Source organism: Nymphalis io, chromosome 7 (genome assembly GCF_905147045.1).
Source record: "Nymphalis io chromosome 7, ilAglIoxx1.1, whole genome shotgun sequence".
NCBI classification, from domain to species: domain Eukaryota; kingdom Metazoa; phylum Arthropoda; class Insecta; order Lepidoptera; family Nymphalidae; genus Nymphalis; species Nymphalis io.
The window spans coordinates 8,510,569-8,530,737 of NC_065894.1; the positions used below are offsets into that span (position 1 = coordinate 8,510,569).

A 20,169-nucleotide genomic window follows, 5' to 3' on the forward strand; every position below is an offset into this window, starting at 1 on the left:
TTTAAGTAACAAAGTGCCTAATACACATATCGAGTACTATGGATATGAACATAGTGTCCATTTATGTTAATCTGATTACATTGATGTAATTAGACAACCGATTGAGAATTAGAAAATAAAATACGTAAATGAAATAGAAAAACATAATATGTTTACGAGTATATATATTACCTCTCACTTGGAGAGGTAAATTGGTTTTCTCTTGGTATTAAATACCACTTTATTGTGATCGTAAATCGATCGATATGAATAGTGTTACTCGTTATTGTGAAATGATATATTGTACATAAGATAGCGTTGCGTTTTTGGTGGTAATTTCAACTAACTTAATTTGTAATTTTATTTTAATTAAATTTAAATTTAACTCATAAGCAGAACGAAGATACTCGCTAGAATAGTAATAGAACAGGATATAAACAAATATAGGTACAACACTTTTTAAATATACTGCTCAAAACTTTATACAATGAATGTTTAATTTTCTCTAGCATTCTAACCTTACATCATCCTTTGATCATGATGATTTTTCGGAAAACAGACAAAAGAAATTGATACACAAAAATAGACAAAACATAATTAACAAATTGACCATTAAGGTAAAATTATTTTTAATGTTATGAATTGTCACTTTAACGGTCTTCTTACAACGACATCGCTGTTCCTGCCTTCCTCGTCAATAGTTTAAATTACTAATATTTCTTGTTCTCATTAATGACTTTGAAGAACATTTATCATTCGACACTGTTAAAATCACATATCATTGCCAGCCACCATCCAGGATTAGATCAGCATGGAAGACTATGCTTCAAATCTCTTAAAAGACGCTTCTAAGAAAATATCATACGAATTTTGATCAGAAAATATTCTGATCGTATTATTGAATCATTATCGTAACGAATAAACCTTTTTTAAATTACCAAATACGGTTTGCTACCTTATATATTAGTACAGATACTGAGAGGGAGTGTGCTGCGTTAAAAACGATTATGGGAAGAGTCCCATCATCGTTATTAACGCAGCACAACTCAGCAAATCCAGAGGGATTTGAGAAGCAGTAGCGGACGTCATTTTAATATCGTAATCTAAATTTTTTTTCTAAAAACTAGAGAATTCTAAAACTTTTTATTGCTAAAATATAATAAAAACAAACCTTATTTTTCTTTTATATCTAAGTTATTCATAATTAACTATCGAACAAAATAAATAGCTTCTAAGGTAATAATCTAGTTGCGTAAAACAATATTTTTACATTATTATCATACACGTTGTAATATTGACGTTCACATTGACATGATTGTCTTTGTTTGCGTCTAAGAAATACTTATTTAAAACAAGATTGAAATGTAGGCGTTCCTCATAACTTATTAACATACCTAACCTGTCTTTACTGTAACGGGCGAAGATTAACGCAAGATTAAAACATTTTACCTTATTCTGTTTGCAAGCAGGCATAAATAACTCAGATTTATAAAAAAGACATGCTTTATTTGTTAAAAATAATTACAGAACTCACTATAGAAACTAATAGGTCCCTTGAGCCTGCCTACAGTGCAAAAAATATTTCACCCTACAAGCTGAAATAAATAGTAATAGACATAAACTTAACTATATCACTGGTGGTAGGGCTTTGTGCAAGCTCGTCTGGGTAGGTAACACCCACTCATCAGATATTCTACCGAAAAATAGCAGTACTTGGTATTGCTGTGTTCCGGTTTGAAGGGTGAGTGAGCCAGTGTAATTACAGGCACAAGAGATATAACATCTTAGTACCCAAAGTTTGTGAAGCATTGGCAATGTAAGTGATGGTTAACATTTCTTACAATGCCTATATCTATGGGCGTGGTCACTACCACTTACCAACAGGTGGCCCATATGCTCGTCCACCTTCCTATACTGTAAAAAAAATTCTTAGTATGTTAACAAAATGATACAATTGAAGACGATGTGAAGAATTTATGTAACGTATAAAAATGTATTTCGTTCCTTTTACGGAACGCTTGTTTTTTTAATAAATCATATGTATAAGGCCATAAATCCTTTGCTCTATGTAATACTTATATAATTATTTTAATTATTATAGTCGTACATAATAAAAATGAAATTGAGCTTAGTAAGTTTGTAACTTAGAAGAAATAGAAATAACACTTAAAACTTATTATTAATAATAAAAAATAATACGTTCTAATAAATTTTGTTGCATCATTAAATTATTTAGTCTGTACTACAATCCTTTTACCGTACTTATCTTAAAATCTTACAAATAGAATACATTAACAATTACATTACCATCAACAATGAATACTAATTCGGTTTTGAATAATTAGTTACATGCAGTGTATAATATCCGTACATTAATCTGATTTGTATGACAAGCAAAAATAAACATAAGTACCTACAAATGATCCAAAAGCTAGTGAATCTTTAGTCTTTGATGTTCTCTTTCATACATTACCTAGCTTTTTAATTTGTAAATGAAACGCAACCCCTTTAACGCAATATAATCATACTATATAGCTAGCGGTCCCGATGGAATACCAGCCATAGTGCTGAAGAAGTGCGCAGCGGAGCTGTCTCCTGTGTTAACGCGCCTGTTCCAACTTTCTCTCTCTTCGGGAAGTGTGCCGGAGGCTTGGAGAAGAGCTAATGTGCAAGCGGTTCCCAAAAAAGGGGATCGGTCTGACCCGGCAAATTATCGGCCAATAGCTATCACCTCAGTACTTTGTAAGGTGATGGAACGGATTTTAAACAACCAACTGATCCATTACCTAGAAGATCACTGTCTAATTAATGATCGTCAGTACGGGTTTCGACCAAAACGGTCCACAGGTGATCTTCTAGCGTACGTAACACACCTCTGGGGTGAAGCTATCGACAAGCATGGAGAATCGTTGGCTGTCAGCCTCGATATCTCCAAGGCTTTCGACAGGGTCTGGCACAGAAGTCTTCTCTCCAAGCTACCGGCATATGGTCTGCCTGCTCAGCGATGCACCTGGATTGCCAGCTTCCCACACAAGCGTAGCCTTCGTGTTTTAGTAGATGGTTGCGCTTCACAATTCTATGTAGTGAATGCTGGGGTCCCCCAGGGATCTGTGCTATCTCCCACACTCTTTCTTTTGCATATCAATGATATGCTCTCCCTTGGGAACATACATTGCTATGCAGATGATAGTACAGTGCATGGTGGATACCACGGACGCGCAGTGGCTGGGCGGGCGGAAACTGAGGAGAGGCGGGAGAATCTTGTCATTGAACTCGATAGGACGTTAGATCTCATCGCCAAATGGGGTTCTGATAATCTTGTTGAGTTTAATGCCAAGAAAACACAGGCATGCGCTCTCACGGCGAAAAAGTCAACATTTTCCCCTCTTCCCTCCCTCTGTGGTACTCCGCTGGTGATGCAAAGCAAAATCGCCATGCTGCGGATTGACGTTCGCTGCGACCTTAGTCCAAGGGATTACATCGAGGTTGTTATAAAAACAGCTTCACGGAAACTCGGAGTTCTGAACAAGGTGCGGCGCTTTTTCACGCCACAACAACTGTGCCTGCTGTACAAAACACAGGTACGGTCTTGCGTGGAATATTGCTCGCACCTTTGGGATGGCTCCGCTAAGTACCTACTTGAGGCCTTGGACCGGTTGCAGCGACGTGCCGTACGCATTATTGGCGACGTAAAGGTCACAAACACCCTTGAACCTTTACAATTGCGTCGTGAGATAGCAGCACTGAGCGCTTTCTATCGACTGTATCACGGCGAGTGCTCTGAGGAATTATTCTCTCTAATTCCTGCTTCCCCCCTCCTTCTTAAGTCCACGCGAGCTGGTTCTCGATGTCACCGCCTAACTGTGACAGCAATTCCATCGCGAACAAAGAAATTTGGCAACTCCTTTCTTTGTCGCACTTCCAAAAAATGGAATTCCTTACCAGCTCACGTGTTCCCCTCCTCTTACAACCCGGGTTCCTTCAAACGAGGCGTGAAGAGGCATCTTGCGGGCCGGCAAGGCGAAGGCGGCTAGTGCAGAACGTTTTTCCCGTCTGTACTGGCCGTCGTCGCGTTTGGACTCTACTACCACTTACCATCAGGTGGAGTAGAGTCATTTGCCCTCCCGGCGATATAAAAAAAAAAAAAAAAAAACTATTATAATGATGTAAGAAGTATGTTGTATTCCACGGACATTTTACTTGGTGGTAGGACTTTGTACAATCTCGTCTGGGTAGGTACCACCCACTCATCAGATATTCCACCGCAAAACAGCAATACTTAGTATTGTTGTGTTCCGGTTTGAAGGGTGAATGCGACAGGAACTACTGGCACGAGGGACAAAACATCTGAGTTGGTGGGCTAATGGTAGAGCGCCAATGTCTATGGGCGATGCTGACCACTTACCTTACAAAGTAAAAATATAATTAAACATCGTTAGGCATATCTACCTGCCTTTAAGTAAATCAAAATTTATTTTAGTTAAAGAGCTTTATAAAATTTACAGTTTGATGATTATTAGAATTTGGTTATGTTGACAATTTTAGTAGAAATTTGTGTACGGCTTTCTCTATTCAAAAGTTTTGTAACCTTAAAGAAAATTTATTAATTATTATTTGATCTACATTTTGTGGAACTACAAATATGGCATGTGATACTAGATTTATCATAGAAATACAAAGGAAATTACTCTAGAAAATCTTACATAATTAAGAGATAAGTGGTTTTTCCGAATCAAGACGCATGTGCTCATCCGCACCAGACTCGAAAGGCTCTACTGCATCAGCACGATACACCGCGTTCTCAATCCAAACAGCGATACGGTCAGATATTGCGACCATGAAGCGAGGGAGACGACCAGGATGTGTACGGGATGGTTTTGGTTCTCCTATATGGAAAACAAGTATTCTCTACATATAAGATTTTAAAAAATATGCATTAATCTTCATATATGATTTACAAAATTTTGTTAATGACAAATCATTACATCAAATATGTATGTATAATAAAATCCGTATAAAATATCCTCATATTAGAATTAAAATTTATCATTTATATTAAGAGCCACGATGACTCAGTGGATAGAAAACATGAATCTTAACCTATGGTTCAGAGCTGAAACCCGAGCGAGCACCACTAAATTTTCATATACTTAATTTGTGTTTATAATTCATCTCGTATTTGGCGGTGAAGGAAAACATAGTGAGGAGTTCGTCCATCACATGCAGGTTGCATGTAATGGATTAAAATATGCCACTTGTATCCAACCCGCATTGGAGCAGCGTGGTGAAAGAAAGGGAAAAAGGAGAGAAGGCTCTAGCCCAGCAGTGGGACATTCATAGGCTGGTAATAACTAAGTAAGTTTTTTACTCAATTACTATCAGTCTTAAAGTCTATATAATATTAGACCTTTTTATAGTTTTAGACTAACCTAATATTTCGGCCACCCTTTCTAACACAACATCTGCAATACTTCTCAATCTATTCGAAACCAACATTTCCTTTTGTCCTTTAGCGATATAATCGCAGAGACGGTACGCCACCTAGGAAGACATTTAAATATATAATGATTACAGTTTATGGCATTGTTAAGTAATTTATCATTGAGCATTAAATATGCATGTACATAATTTTCTACATCTAGACAATAACAATTGTGAAATAAATAACCTTCAATTAATGTAATATTTTTCAACTTTTCTATGAAATATAGTATACTTATAACTGAAGCTAAATAATTGGCAAAGAGAGATTTAAAAAAAAAGTAAAAATGCTAATTAAAATTTCTACCGTTTCTAACAAAATCTCTCAATAACATCATGTTATAAATATACTTATATTGGATAATAGCCATGTTATAAATCGAAAATATAATTATTCCTTCGTTACTACGTGAGAAATCCCTTCAAGTATTTACTGCGGTTAGTTTTCTTGATTGCTATTTTAAATATTTATATGGAAATAAAAAACAATAAATTTAACTTAAGAAACAAGTGACAACAAAAAACAGAACATCTGACAAACTAACACCAACCGAACAAACTGACAAGTAACTTTTTTCATTTTACGCGTGAAACCCAAAATATTAGTATAAGAATGATGATGAAAGATGACCTGTGCACTAAAATCAATGAGCCATTTCTGCCTCTGTCGCAGCTCCCGGGACCTCTCCACGTTCTCCTTCCGATTAACCATCCCGCCGGGACCGGACCATATTTTGGACGACTCGTTCAGTGCTTGAAAATATTGCTCTGTTTGTCTATATAGAAACAAACTCGCATTCAATTTTAATTACTTTACTAATATTAGATCATTTATATCATTCTTTCTACATACTGACTGACTTTTGACCTGACTTTACCTAAGTAAGAAAAACCATTATGACATGACAAATATGATGTTATAATATTTGACTACACGGATGTTAACTTATAGTCAAACACTAGTCAAAAACAGGTGAAGTCACAGTTGAATTCAAATGATAAAACAGATTACAATTAGTAGGAACAATGTAAAATATAATGAAAGAATCCGCCATTTTTATATATTTTATTAAATGTTCAAATTTAGATTACTTATAAATATGTATTACAAGAAATGGTCTATCATTCAAGTAAGTACATATATTAGAATTTCAGAACCTTGAACCGAAGGTTCTACAAATGGACCAATAAATTAATATTAACCACAAAGCCAAATCTTTGAACCAACCGAAAATATAAAAATATAGCTATATAATTATTATGTATATCTACGTAAATTTACTTCATAATAATATTTAAAATTAAAAAGTTTTGAGTTCAGATGTTTTTCACACCACAACGCGTAAACGACTGACCTAATATTTTTATTATTTAATCTCAATAAATTGAATCATAAGGCGCAATGTACGCCCAGCGAAGCGAATATGAGCAAGTTTTTTTATGTATTTCGATATTCTTCGCTGGTTACGCAGGAAGCAATAAATTTGAATCAAAGTAATTAGTTCCTGGAAACTAGTTTTAATATCTTTCTTACTCTGGACTAAGGAAGTAATCCTCTTCAAGTGCGCTTTTAATTTTATCCCTTCTGTCACGTGGTAGTATAGCACATTTCTCATCCCACAGTGAACGCAAACGTCGAGCAGTCGGTCGGGCAAGCATCTCTACTCGCTCCATATTTCGTCGAATGCGTGAACCCGCTTTTTTTTGAGACTCTATTAAAATTATCTTGTTTTTAACCAACTTTGTAAAATAAGGAGTGTATCAGTTGTTTTTTTGTGTGTACGTGTATTTTGGCTATGTACTTGGCGATTTTTAACCAATTTTGGTGATCTTTATTCTCGACTAGATAATAACTTGAATTTTTAAATTGACAATGCATTGGGTTACTCACGATTTCTCCGTTACCACCGGTCACGAAATGAGTTATGGTTAAACACAAATTAGGTGTGTGAAACCGAGATCTGATAATCTTCACCATTATTTGTGGTTTGTAGAAATATGCGAAAAGTATTTTATTTTACCTACATAAATAAATAAATGTTCTTTCTTATTTATAGTTATTGCTGGCACATGCGTGATTTTTTTAGGCATAGTACCACCATCAACGTATAATATATCGGATTGTTATAAAATAATAAACAAATATTGAAAGAAGTATTGCCAGTTGTTAAAACAGATTTAAACATAAGCGTGAGTTGTGAGCTAAAACAAGACTATAATTTCATGTGGCCAATACTTTTCGTGTAAAGGACAAAAGAAAAAGCTGCCTGTTTCAGAAAAAATAAATAGAAAATCCAACCCGCAAATGAACAGCTTGATGGAACGAGCTTCGATCCCTTCTTGCGAGAAGAGAAAATATCTTTGTCCGGTAGCGAAACAGCGACTTTCTACTATTTCTACAATTATACTTACCGGGGTTAACATCTTTCAAAAGCTTAACATTTTGATCGGACTTAGATGTAAGGTTGTCCAGTTTCGATCTAGGTTGTTCTTGGACGTTTTGTTTATTCTTAGGCATCTTAACTGCCTTGGAACACTAGCAATTTTATTTTTTAATTTGCTTTATGGCATGTATGTAAATAATTATAAAAATATATTTTGCCTAATACATATGAATATAGATTTGACGAACACGTGACGTTTATTTACTTTTTAAAAATGCAAATAGCTATATGTACATATAACCTTATTTCTATTTAATGTTAGATAATATACGCCAAAGAGTATATACAATGAATTTAAAATTATATTATTTAATGTATTCGTTTTAATTTTACTTCTCTGTTCATGTAGAATATCATTGAATTTATATTATCATTTTTAAACAGACTAAAAAAGTAAATTAAATAAGACAAAACAAATCTATTACAAAAAGTTTATTTTATTTTTAGTGATTTAAAAAGATCCAACATCAAATAATAGGAAAGCAATATCATCTTAATTTACAAATCTAAGTTACAACAAATATTATTACAAACATACAATTAACTAAATTTATGGTTACGATTTTTCCTTAAACAAAGCCAAGATGAACAATCAGGAATTCCAGTATTAACTTGCCCAAAAGTTTTTGTGTTTTCTGATACATATGGTAAATGCCACCCATTCTTATTTTTCTGCGCAATGGGCGTAAAATTTAAAGGTGCCTAGAATAAAAAAAATAATTAAAAAACAATACACTATCAAAATTTTACAGCAACAACTTTTCTTTAACCAAACATTTTCCAATATTGACTGTAATATATGCAAGTAATAACCATTACTTTCTACACTAGCAAAACAAAGTAACTTGTTCCAAAATTGCGAAATTCAAGAAAAATTACACTTATTAAAAAATAACCATTTAAATTCAAATATATCTCAATATCCCGAAGATGTTACTAACGAAGATAGAGGGAGAATTTCTAGTTTTTGAATTTGACATAAAGCCTAAAAATAAAGTTTATCCAATAACATATTAGCCTTATGAGTTACCTGAATCACTGGTTTATATGAAGGCACAAATACCATCCACTGGTGTTGCCACTGCCACCTCTGAAACAAATGCTTCAACTTGTCCTGCTTCATCAAAAACCTGTGACCTCGGAGCAAATCCCGCGAAACTATATCTGTATGAGCACCGCTTAAGATAGCTGCTGTTATAAAATAGGGATCATCTTGTGAACTGAAATGAATTTATGGTCGTCAAGTTATTGGTTTTTACATATTATGATGGAAACAACTAAATAACATATAACTCAATAATTTATGTTATTAATACTCTAGAAGTGGGGTAAATATAGAATTATTTGTATTTATATGAACATAATATAAATAAATTATTTCCGCCGAGCCGAGATGGCCCACTGGTAAGAACGCATGAATCTTAAATGATGATCATGGGTTCAAGAACGGGCAAGCACCACTGAATTTTCATGTGCTTAATTTGTGATTATAATTCTTCTCGTGCTTTACGGTGAAGGAAAACATCGTGAGGAAACCTGCATAACCTGTCTAATTCATTGAAATTCTGCCACATGTGTATTCCACCAACCTGCATTGGAGCAGCGTAGTGGAATACGCTCCAAACCTTCTCCTCGAAAAGAGGAGAGGAGGCCTTTATCCCAGTAGTGTGACATTCACAGGGTGTTAGGTGGGGTTTGGGTTATTTCCTAACAAAACTATAATTGAAAGTTACATAATTATTTATGAAAATTATCCAGAACACCTTGCAATGAGCTATGGAGTGTTATTGTTGCTAAAGTTTATAGACTAATCCTGAAGACCCGTTTGAATTGTAAACACAACCAATACCAATATGCCATCTTTTAAAATCATTTTAAGCATCTTTAAAGTATACAGAATATCAATTCACATAGTGCTTAGTGCAAGTTTTTTTGACATTAGTTGCATTTGTATGGAAATCTGACTATTTTCACTAAACAGCACTGTTCATTCATACCATACAAATCTCAGTTAAAGTCAACTCTAATAAGCAAAAAAAAACTCGCACAAGGCACTACAAAACAGCAGTACTTGGTATTGTTGTTCAGGTTTGAAGGTTGAGTGAGCCAGTGTAATTACAGGCACAAGCATTAGCTATGTAAGCGATGGTTAACATTTCTTTCAATGCCAATGTCTTTGGGCATTGGTTACCACTTACCATCAGGTGGCCCATATGCTCATCCGCCTTCCTATTCTATAAAAAAAAGATAGTTAAATTATTTATATAGTACATACAATTATTACAATCTTAATAGTAAAAAGTAAATATATTTTAGCTAAATAATATATTTAAACAAATATATTATTTTTTTGTAACCCTAACAAAATATCAACAACATCGATTTACATTTTTTTAGGTTGGTACTATATATGATGCCTCTAATAAAATTATAATTACTATTATCTTAAGAAGTGTGGTAATGTAGTACTGTGATAGTAAAATTTAAAGACACAAATTGAACGTACATATTCTCAATAAAGAAACTTTCAGTGTTTCGTATCATATAATTCATTTTTCTCCATTTCAGCATGTGCTTTCTACCAAGAAGCAGTATCCTCATTTTTCTTTGTGCAAAATAGTCTATTACAGTTCCAAGAACTCTTATTCTATCATTGATGTCACCTTTACCCACAGTATAAGCAATATTCAAAGCATCTAGAACTACATCATACGGAGCTGTTTTTTCCACAAAGTTTAAAAATCTTTTTAATTCATCAGGTGATGTTTTCAGGAACAGATCTGAACCAACTATTAATTTTTCTTTGACATTCTTCTGTAACATATGAAATTCTTCTTCAGATAATTTCAGGCAGTCTAATGTTTCATTACAGTATTTACACATACCACTGAAAAGAATAAAAACATTTAAATTAGTAGAATCAATGAAAAACTGTAATTTATTTAAATAAAAAATATAGTGAATTATTAAGTAAAAATGGACACTTTTTAATATCAATAATCTTAATCTTCTTCTTAATATTAATAATGTTAATTTAACTTAGCTATTGCCAACTATTTTGAAAACATGTTGCAATTATGACTTACTTAACAGGGTACATTATTTATTTACAGTTCAAATAATTTATTTATTTACAGTAAATATGCCCACATACATTCATCTATGTTTACCATACCTGTGTTGGTTTATTTCTGTCAATTTTCCATCCCAATCTAAATGTTCAAAAGACTCTTTTAGCTTCTGTGCTGTTGCAACAGATACAACGGCAATGTTGTTTGATATATAAAGACATAATTCATTTAAATACTTTAATAAAATACCCTTATCCTTATATTTCCTAAATATATAGTTAATCCATTCATCAAAGGCAATATCTTGAAGCGGTCTATTATTTTGTGTACATTTTTCAGTAAGTTTTAAGGCTTCGGTCCTTTTGTTATTTTTAAATAATGTAGCTACTAAAAAACTATAAGCTGAATGAGTTGGAGTTCCAGTTAGATAAATATCATCCAGGACTTTCAAACATTTTTTCCACTCATTTATAGAACAAAGTGCATGAAGCAGCTTTTCGCAAGTTGAATTATCTAGCACTTTGTACTTATCATACAAACTGTGGTATGCATCTAAAATAAACTGTTTTTCTTCATTGGACAAGTCATTATTTTTGGAATATTCGTAATAAAGATTTAAAAGCCCGTTCATTGCGCCCAACGATATTTCTTTTGTAGAGGATTTTAAATAGTTAGCAAACGATATAGCAATGTCAAATTTTTTATTAGTAACCAGGACTTTTAATATAACGGCATCAATATTCTTCTGGTTCAAAACACCCTGTTTGCACAACACATTATTTTTTAATTCAGTCCAGTTACAATTTGTGTTTCCTGATATCGTGTTCAGAATTTCTATTTGATCATTGTGATTAACAAGTGGTTGATTTGCAAAACGTACCACTAAATTGATATCTGCATAAGAGTAAAAAAATAATTAAATACATTAAGTAATAAGTTGAAACCAATTAAGGACTTCAAATAAAACTTATTTTAATATTAAATACAAAATATAACTTACATGAATTTTTCAATTGTAACCCTGTACGAAATAAGTTCAAATTTTTAAAAATTAAACTCATTTTGTTTCTTTAAGTTCACTCAACTTAATTACTTAATAATCTTCATATATAGATATATATATACATTTTTTTAACAAAGTTTTTATATTTGAATTTCGAGGTTATTAACATAGATAAAAATTACTTAAATGACAACATTACATTTTACAAAAAACACCACGAATTATCTATCTAAATTACGGATTAAAATTAAACAGCTCAAAAATAATTTATTACAATCAATAATAATATGTGTTGAACAATAATAAGAAATTATTATTATTTCGTGACTCATTGAAATTTTCAAACAATTTTTTAATCTTAGAAAATTGTTAAAATATATTTTTGAAATAAGATTTCTAAAGAAATTTGGAACAAATCCAAAGTATAAGAACATTACAATTTAAATTAAATATTTTTTATTTATTTAGAAGAAGCTATCTATTTTTTGACAGCAATTATTTTAACAATTTAAATTTAAACATGCTTAAAGTTGTATTTAAAATTTTAATGACAATATATGTTTTGATTTATATTATTATTTTTTTAGAATAGGTTTGTGTATAATTTGAATAACTGAATTTTTATTAAATCATTCCTATTGAAGAATTGAATTGAATTGAAAAAGATTGATATAAAATAATGAAAAAGTAATTTGTCTTTTATTTCATAAAGTCAATAACTCTTTTGTGGGGCAATCTTTTGCGCTTCACAGTTCTATGTAGTGAATGCTGGGGTCCCCCAGGGATCTGTGCTATCTCCCACACTCTTTCTTTTGCATATCAATGATATGCTCTCTTTTGGGAATATACATTGCTATGCAGACGATAGTACAGTGCATGGTGGATACCACGGACGGGCAGTGGCTGGGCGAGCGGAAATTGAGGAGAGGCGGAAGGATCTTGTCATTGAACTCGATAGGACATTAGAGCTCTGATAATCTTGTTGAGTTTAATGCCAAGAAAACACAGGTATGCGCTCTCACAGCGAAAAAGTCAGCATTTTCCCCTCTTCCCTCCCTCTGTGGTACTCCGCTGGTGATACAAAGCAAAATCACCATGCTGGGGATTGACGTTCGCTGCGACCTTAGTCCAAGGGATTACATCGAGGCTCTTATAAAAACAGCTTCACGGAAACTCGGAGTTCTGAACAAGGTGCGGCGTTTTTTCAAAAAATCAAAATCAAAATACTTTTTTATTTAACATAGAAGCAATACACACTTGCTTATTGATAGTCAACTAGAAACTACCACCAGTTTGGAAAAGGAACACCCAGCCCTCAGTGAAACCGGCGAAAGAAACTCAGCGGTTTTTTTATATCATGTTTCGCTTAAAAAGTGTAAAAAAAGAAATAACCAGGGGACGCGCTGTGCATCCGCTCTCATGTATGCCTTTCTACAGGACTTGAAATTTTTATTGTAGTTTGCTTTCAGTGAGTCAATGTTAGATGCCCCGCTAATGCAGCCGTTGATCCACTTGCGATATGCCGCCTGCTTAGATGATACAGCATCGGTACATTCACGAGTGAACCAACGGTTACGCGTACCGCTACTGACGAGATTTGAGCTAGGAATGTAGTATTCCATTCCCAACATGATCTCGTCAGCAACAGCAGCGGCACTAGCTGTCGGGTCATTCCCACTGAAGCAACGTTCCTTCCAAGGGACCGACGCATAGTAATCGCGCATACCGTCCCAATCTGCCGACTTATAGTGCCAAAAGCGACGTTTGCATACCGCTAGTGGCGGCAGCTTGGCCTGTGGCACTCTGGTAGATATAAGGCCGTGATCCGAAGAGCCAAGAGGAGCCTGAACCACAACCTGATATTCCACCGGGTGAGAAGTCAGCAGAAGGTGCAGTAGAGAAGGTGCTTGCCCATCAATGTCTGGGATCCTGGTGGGCTGATCAACCAGTTGGGTCAAGTCATGTGTGAGAGCAAACGCATGAGCAGTCCTTCCAGCATGGTCAGTTTTGAAGGATTTCAACCATGATTCGTGGTGAGCATTAAAATACCCCAAAAACAGCAATTCCGCGTTAGGAAATTGCTCTTGCGCAGCATCTGCCACCCGACTAAGATGGTCAAATAATCGGCTTGTCTCCAAGTCACCATTGTGGGATCTGTAGAGCCACACGTAGACTCGACTCTGACGAACCAGGTCCACACGTACCATCAACATGGAGAAGAAGGGGTCCTCCAAGCAGCGCAGTCGGTGACAGCAAACATCCGTCCTGACGAACAAGCATACTCCGGCTTTCGCTTTGGAGGATTCTTCAAGCGTGTAGCCGGGATAATTAAGGTAGCTGGTATCGGCAGGACGGAGTATTTGTGTCTCCGTGAGAAACAACATTGCTGGCCGTGCTGTCTCGAGATGGTGGTGGACAGCGTTGAGGTTAGCGTGGAGTCCACGGATGTTAGAGAACTCGAACTCAAACAGCGAGGGTATGGTGGGGGTGTGCACCGCTGTACAACCGTTATTTCTGCTTTGTTGCGCTGCCATTTGGGAAAAAAATGGAAAAGAGACGTGAAGCGAGCGACGTATTGCCACGATAGGGATGGGCAAAGTGTGGGGGCGTGTTTCCCCAAGTAGTTGTCAAAAGGAAAAATACACTGACCCGCCGGACGGAAGGGCCCCCGAACCAACCCGGAAGTGGCCGCCGGGACCCCACCTTCCGGTCACCAACCGGCACGACGGTCCACCCCGAGATTATGCGTGGCCTGGTGGGGCAGCCTCGCGAGCTGGTTAGGCACGCTCGGGCCCCTGTACTATGCCACGGGCGGCCAGCGGAACAGCCGTTTCTTCGGGTCTCCCTGTCCGGCAGGTCAATACAGTTTCCCCCGGCATTAGTTCAACAGCCGTCTCCATTGGACCAACACCCATCGCGGCAATACTCGCTCGAGCACTGGCTGTACGCTGGCTGACCTCGAAACGCAGCTGCAAGCCACTTCATGAGTTTTTCACCATGCGTACGGTGGTAACAAGCCAGGCGGATGTTTAACATCCTACCACCAGATGAGCAGATGGCCGCTCAGATATCCCTTAGTCGCCTCTTACGACACCCATGGAAACGAGAGGGGCAGTGAAATGTATTCTTTCTCCGTCACTGCACGGATAAAATTATATTAGATATGTGAAAAGAAGTAATACTAAGTAGTACTTTTTTAAATTAATGCCTTAATGTAAATAAAAAAGTGAAACGTTATTTAAAAGCATTTAATGTATAATAAATTATTTAGTCTGTGGCGTCATAATATCACGTAGTTAGTGGTTATATACTCTGTGATAAATATCATCAATATCAAAACTGTCAAAGTTAAGCGTTTTCTTCAATTCTTCCTATTTATTACACAAAACACATTTACAAGCGTACATATTTTATTCGTTAATGCTAACTTTGTTGTTAACCAACAATTGTTATTACAACATATAAACAATATTTCAGGTTTTAAAACAGAAAATATTAATTTTTAGTTGATTGTAAAATATTACAGTTCAGTTTATCTAAAAAACAACAGATATGGACGGAAAAACTACAAAAATGCCCAAAGTGGCTAAGGTCAATTGAACATTTAATATTAATTTTACAATTGTTATAGTAATATTTATGAAATCATAAAATAAAGTCACAAATTAAAAGTTTTTATGTTTTAGGTTAAAAATAAAGCTCCTGCTGAAATACAAATCACAGCTGAACAGCTTTTACGTGAAGCTAAAGAGAGAGATTTGGAAATTTTACCGCCGCCGCCAAAACAGAAGATCTCTGATCCAGAAGAGCTTAGAGATTACCAACATCGTAAACGAAAAGCTTTCGAGGATAATATTCGCAAGAACAGACTTGTATATACTATTTATATTATGATTTGATATGTTGTTTATTTAAGTATACTGGCTTTATTTTAGATTGTTTCTAAAAAAAAATATATCATTTATTGTCTGTATGCAGGTCATAGGAAATTGGCTTAAATATGCTCAATGGGAAGAATCACAAAAACAAGTTCAGAGAGCTCGTTCAATTTATGAAAGAGCTTTGGATGTGGACCACAGAAATGTTACCCTATGGTATTAAATACTATTCTGTATACTATTCTATATTCAACAATTGTGGAGTCTTAAAGTAAAATAAAAGTTTGATATACACACTTAAAAATATTAATTATAAACTAATTTTCAGGCTAAAGTATACAGAAATGGAAATGCGTAATAGACAAGTAAATCATTCCCGGAATTTATGGGACAGAGCAGTGACAATACTCCCAAGAGTGTCTCAGTTTTGGTACAAATATACTTACATGGAAGAAATGCTAGAAAATGTAGCTGGAGCAAGACAAGTATGTCATATTTTTCAAATTAACAACCTGCTTAAAAACAATTCAAGTTCTACCAATCGAGTAATATGCAGAATATTTAATATTTTATTTAAGAATCATTACATTTTGCTTATTATTTCATAGGTTTTTGAGCGATGGATGGAATGGCAACCAGATGAACAAGCTTGGCAAACATACATTAATTTTGAACTGCGTTATAAAGAGCTGGACAGAGCTAGGCAGATATACGAAAGGTTTGTTATGGTACATCCTGATGTTAAACATTGGATTAAATATGCAAGGTTTGAAGAAAACCATGGTTTTATAAATAGTGCTAGAAAAATATATGAGAGAGCTGTAGAATTCTTTGGAGATGAAGAATTAGATGAAAGACTTTTTATAGCATTTGCAAAGTTTGAAGAGAACCAAAAGGAGCATGATAGAGCTAGAGTTATTTACAAATATGCTCTTGATCACATTCCTAAGGACAGAAATAAGGAATTGTATAAGGCTTATACAATACATGAGAAAAAGTATGGTGATAGATCTGGTATTGAAGATGTTATTGTTAATAAAAGAAAATACATGTATGAACAAGAGGTAATAGAAAACCCTACTAACTATGATGCCTGGTTCGATTACATAAGACTTGTTGAAAATGAAGGAAATGTGGATGATATAAGGGACACTTATGAGAGAGCTATTGCAAATGTTCCACCATCAAAAGATAAACAATTCTGGAGGAGATACATATACCTATGGATCAACTATGCATTATATGAAGAACTAGAAGCAGAAGATATAGATCGGGCAAGGCAAGTTTACAAAACTTGCTTAGAATTAATACCACATAAAATATTTACATTTTCAAAAATATGGCTGATGTATGCGCAATTTGAAGTTAGATGCAAACACTTAAAACAAGCCAGAAAAACATTAGGAATGGCACTTGGAATCTGCCCTAGGGATAAACTTTACAGAGGTTATATAGATCTAGAAATTCAACTGAGAGAATTTGATAGATGCAGAATTCTATATCAGAAATTTTTAGAATATGGTCCTGAAAATTGTGTTACATGGATAAAATTTGCAGAACTAGAAACTTTACTTGGTGATATAGACAGAGCAAGAGCTATTTATGAGATTGCAGTAAAACAACCAAGGCTTGATATGCCTGAGTTATTGTGGAAAAGTTATATTGATTTTGAAGTTTCTCAAGGTGAAACAGACAAAGCAAGACATCTCTATGAAAGACTGTTAGAAAGAACTGTTCATGTGAAGGTATGGCTGTCTTATGCTAAATTTGAGTTGAATTCAGAAAATGCAGATAATATTAACATTGATTTAGCACGTCGTGTGTATGAACGAGCAAATGATAGTCTTCGAAGTGCTGGTGAAAAGGAATCCAGAGTACTTCTTTTAGAAGCATGGAAAGATTTTGAAACAGAAGCAGGAGATGTAGAGAAAATTGAAAAAGTTTTAGCTAAAATGCCTAGAAGAGTGAAAAAGAGACAGAAGGTTGTTAGTGAGGGTGGTGTGGAAGAAGGATGGGAAGAAGTATTTGATTACATTTTCCCTGAAGACGAAATGGTCAGGCCAAACTTGAAACTTCTAGCAGCTGCAAAACAATGGCGTAAAAAACAAGTGTTACCAGAAAACTCAGAAACAGGTGACAACCAAGAAGAGGAAAAAGATAATTCACCTAATACCCCTATAGAAGAAAATGAGAACAATATGGAAAATGTATTATAAAAGGTGATTTTAAATGCAATAAAATGGAAATTGACTGATTTTAATTTCTTGACTTACTGAATTTATTTTTCTACATTTTATTTAGTACTGATACCTTGATAAAAACAACAACAATAAAATTTATCAAAAAATTTATTTTATTTTTATTTTAAAGTAGATTAATCAACATCTTCAGGCCGAACAGGATGTGTTAAAGGTACAACAGATTTCTTATTAATATCTCTTGAACATGCTTTCCTCATATCTGTAAAATATAAACAACAACAATACAATTAATCTATTAGAAAGTACACATAAAAAATGTACATAATTATATGGTTTTACTAAATTTAATTTATAATAAAATTGTTAGTACCATATGCATCTTCATCAGGGTCTCCTGAATAGTATTCAAGCACTGTTCTATAAACTATATATCCCAAATTCTTGTACATATTTATTGCCACTTTATTGCTTACTCTTACAAACAAATCAACGAAATAAGCTTTTTTCCTGAAATAAATAACATGTTTTTTTAATTCATATTTATACTTCAAAGCAACCACTTTATCATTAGATTTCACTTTGTACATTTATGCGACTGCTATTGTATGCATTTACATATTTAATTTGTGCAATCATTATAGATAATTGTAGTACCAAACAAATATTATTTGAATAAAAAATGCATCAAAGGACAGATTTTTAAGTTAATTTTAACTTACTTTTCTGACACTTCTTCTAATATATTCATCAATGTAGCTGCAATGCCTAATCGTCTATAGTCTGGGCCGACTGTCAAGGCAGTTACATGTCCATGCCAATTCTCCCCATGACCTTCAGCTTTACCCATAACTGAAATTAATTTAAACCTTTAATAAAAGGCCATCAACAGAAATATGTATTACTATGGCTGAAGTTGTATTTCAAGCTTAGGGTTAAACGTTAATAACAAATTTTATAACATAATGCAAAATGGTTTTTTCTTACTGTATCCCATAATTTCCCCACAGGGCGATTCTGCAACTAGGAAAAATTCAGGCCAGTGTGCTAAATACTGGGTATAAAAAGATAGACCATAAGTCTCCGTTAAAGGGTCAAGGTTCCTAAAAACAAATTATATCATATAAATCAACATTTACCCTAACATTGCTCTAATAGTAATTAAATTATTACCGACACCTTGTTAAAATGTAACATATCTTCACATGTAAATGGCCTAATTGTCGTCATTTCGTCTTGTGTTTTTAAAAATCTAATTTGAGTGCTTAAGTATAATTGAAAAGCCTATATTGAGCCTTTATAATTTTAATTCTTAGTAAGTTATTAACCATGTCTTCTTTGAACAAAGACAATTGTTTTTTTTTTCATCCTTATCCAAAATACACAGATAAACAAAATATATTCCAAAACAGCAGCCCAAGCGCTGAAGTGCCAACACAAAAAATGTACAATAGCCCAAATCTAAATAAATGTATTCATTAATTAAACGCAGAAGTAGTAAAACGTTACTATATATTTTATTTTAAACAATTACAAAAATAACAACAATCTTCTCCGACAGAATAAAAATACAATTTTGTTTTTAAGTAAAATATTGTATTCTGTTAATATATTAAAAGTAAACTTTAAATATAACTTAAGAACTTGGAAATTAATAAGGAGTAAAATACATCTTATGATGTTGTTAAGCGGTGCGAGCTTAACGCAAACGAACGGTGTGAAAGTTGGAATAGATATTTCTTGACGAATTTGTCATGGCTTATTGGTTTTTTGAAAAAGATCAAAGGCGCGTGCGTTCCTATCAGTGCAGTGTTATAAGAAAGAGCCTTAGAACATTAAAAGAAAAACATCATGTAATTACCGATATTATAACATTAACTTTTCAGATTGTAAAAATATGCGCGTAATTCTGATAAATTAATATTAAACTACTGTTCCGAATGGTAATTTTACAGTAGTTATAAAATTCATAAAAACATATCGCTGGTAAAGCTGGTTGAGCTACCAACGATACATGGTTAGTTTCGGTACTGTTGAATAAATCTTAACATTATGAACATCAACAATCAAAGTATCCCTTGTTTAAAGTATAGTTTGTACCATATTATTATATTT

The 20,169-nt window shown here is 34.0% G+C and overlaps 4 protein-coding genes across 4 annotated transcripts; 1 reads left to right on the top strand and 3 right to left on the bottom strand.

Annotated features, from left to right (window-relative positions):
* Positions 1-4,683: 4,683 nt before the first annotated feature.
* Positions 4,684-8,086, bottom strand: LOC126769513 (uncharacterized). Its single transcript, XM_050488370.1, has 5 exons — positions 7,873-8,086; positions 6,995-7,172; positions 6,092-6,236; positions 5,409-5,520; positions 4,684-4,865 (listed from the first exon to the last, which is right to left on the bottom strand). Exons 1-5 carry the CDS (start codon positions 7,976-7,978, stop codon positions 4,687-4,689), a joined length of 720 nt encoding a protein of 239 aa, XP_050344327.1. The 5' UTR covers positions 7,979-8,086; the 3' UTR covers positions 4,684-4,686.
* A 285-nt stretch (positions 8,087-8,371) lies between these two features.
* LOC126769481 (mitochondrial ribonuclease P catalytic subunit) lies at positions 8,372-12,129 on the bottom strand. The gene is made up of 5 exons (XM_050488325.1): positions 11,976-12,129; positions 11,080-11,869; positions 10,411-10,791; positions 8,935-9,124; positions 8,372-8,606 (listed from the first exon to the last, which is right to left on the bottom strand). The coding sequence occupies exons 1-5, from the start codon at positions 12,034-12,036 to the stop codon at positions 8,445-8,447; spliced, it is 1,584 nt and encodes a 527-aa protein (XP_050344282.1). The 5' UTR covers positions 12,037-12,129; the 3' UTR covers positions 8,372-8,444.
* Positions 12,130-15,359: 3,230 nt separating this feature from the next.
* On the top strand, positions 15,360-18,205 carry LOC126769455 (protein crooked neck). Its single transcript, XM_050488266.1, has 5 exons — positions 15,360-15,569; positions 15,665-15,850; positions 15,957-16,072; positions 16,185-16,341; positions 16,465-18,205. The coding sequence occupies exons 1-5, from the start codon at positions 15,531-15,533 to the stop codon at positions 18,070-18,072; spliced, it is 2,106 nt and encodes a 701-aa protein (XP_050344223.1). The 5' UTR covers positions 15,360-15,530; the 3' UTR covers positions 18,073-18,205.
* On the bottom strand, positions 18,187-19,417 carry LOC126769537 (N-alpha-acetyltransferase 20). Its single transcript, XM_050488398.1, has 5 exons — positions 19,232-19,417; positions 19,042-19,157; positions 18,777-18,906; positions 18,428-18,564; positions 18,187-18,316 (listed from the first exon to the last, which is right to left on the bottom strand). The coding sequence occupies exons 1-5, from the start codon at positions 19,282-19,284 to the stop codon at positions 18,231-18,233; spliced, it is 522 nt and encodes a 173-aa protein (XP_050344355.1). The 5' UTR covers positions 19,285-19,417; the 3' UTR covers positions 18,187-18,230.
* Between the last annotated feature and the right edge of the window lie 752 nt (positions 19,418-20,169).

What these genes read in the sequence shown, in the direction of transcription:
- LOC126769537 (XM_050488398.1), bottom strand. Translation starts at nt 19,284, where the DNA reads ATGACGACAATTAGGCCATTTACATGTGAAGATATGTTACATTTTAAC. An exon ending in TGGGGAAATTATGGGATACA is followed by an intron (nt 18,907 to 19,041) that starts GTAAGAAAAAAC and finishes AATTAATTTCAG; the next exon opens with TTATGGGTAAAGCTGAAGGT. An exon ending in CCCTGATGAAGATGCATATG is followed by an intron (nt 18,317 to 18,427) that starts GTACTAACAATT and finishes TATATTTTACAG; the next exon opens with ATATGAGGAAAGCATGTTCA.
- LOC126769513 (XM_050488370.1), bottom strand. Translation starts at nt 7,978, where the DNA reads ATGCCTAAGAATAAACAAAACGTCCAAGAACAACCTAGATCGAAACTG. An exon ending in GATTACTTCCTTAGTCCAGA is followed by an intron (nt 6,237 to 6,994) that starts GTAAGAAAGATA and finishes GTTTCTATATAG; the next exon opens with ACAAACAGAGCAATATTTTC. An exon ending in AAGGGTGGCCGAAATATTAG is followed by an intron (nt 4,866 to 5,408) that starts GTTAGTCTAAAA and finishes TTTTCCATATAG; the next exon opens with GAGAACCAAAACCATCCCGT.
- LOC126769455 (XM_050488266.1), top strand. Translation starts at nt 15,531, where the DNA reads ATGGACGGAAAAACTACAAAAATGCCCAAAGTGGCTAAG. An exon ending in AAATGCCCAAAGTGGCTAAG is followed by an intron (nt 15,570 to 15,664) that starts GTCAATTGAACA and finishes TTTATGTTTTAG; the next exon opens with GTTAAAAATAAAGCTCCTGC. An exon ending in ATGTAGCTGGAGCAAGACAA is followed by an intron (nt 16,342 to 16,464) that starts GTATGTCATATT and finishes ATTATTTCATAG; the next exon opens with GTTTTTGAGCGATGGATGGA.
- LOC126769481 (XM_050488325.1), bottom strand. Translation starts at nt 12,036, where the DNA reads ATGAGTTTAATTTTTAAAAATTTGAACTTATTTCGTACAGGGTTACAA. An exon ending in ACAGAAATAAACCAACACAG is followed by an intron (nt 10,792 to 11,079) that starts GTATGGTAAACA and finishes TATTCTTTTCAG; the next exon opens with TGGTATGTGTAAATACTGTA. An exon ending in CATATAAACCAGTGATTCAG is followed by an intron (nt 8,607 to 8,934) that starts GTAACTCATAAG and finishes TTTTTATTCTAG; the next exon opens with GCACCTTTAAATTTTACGCC.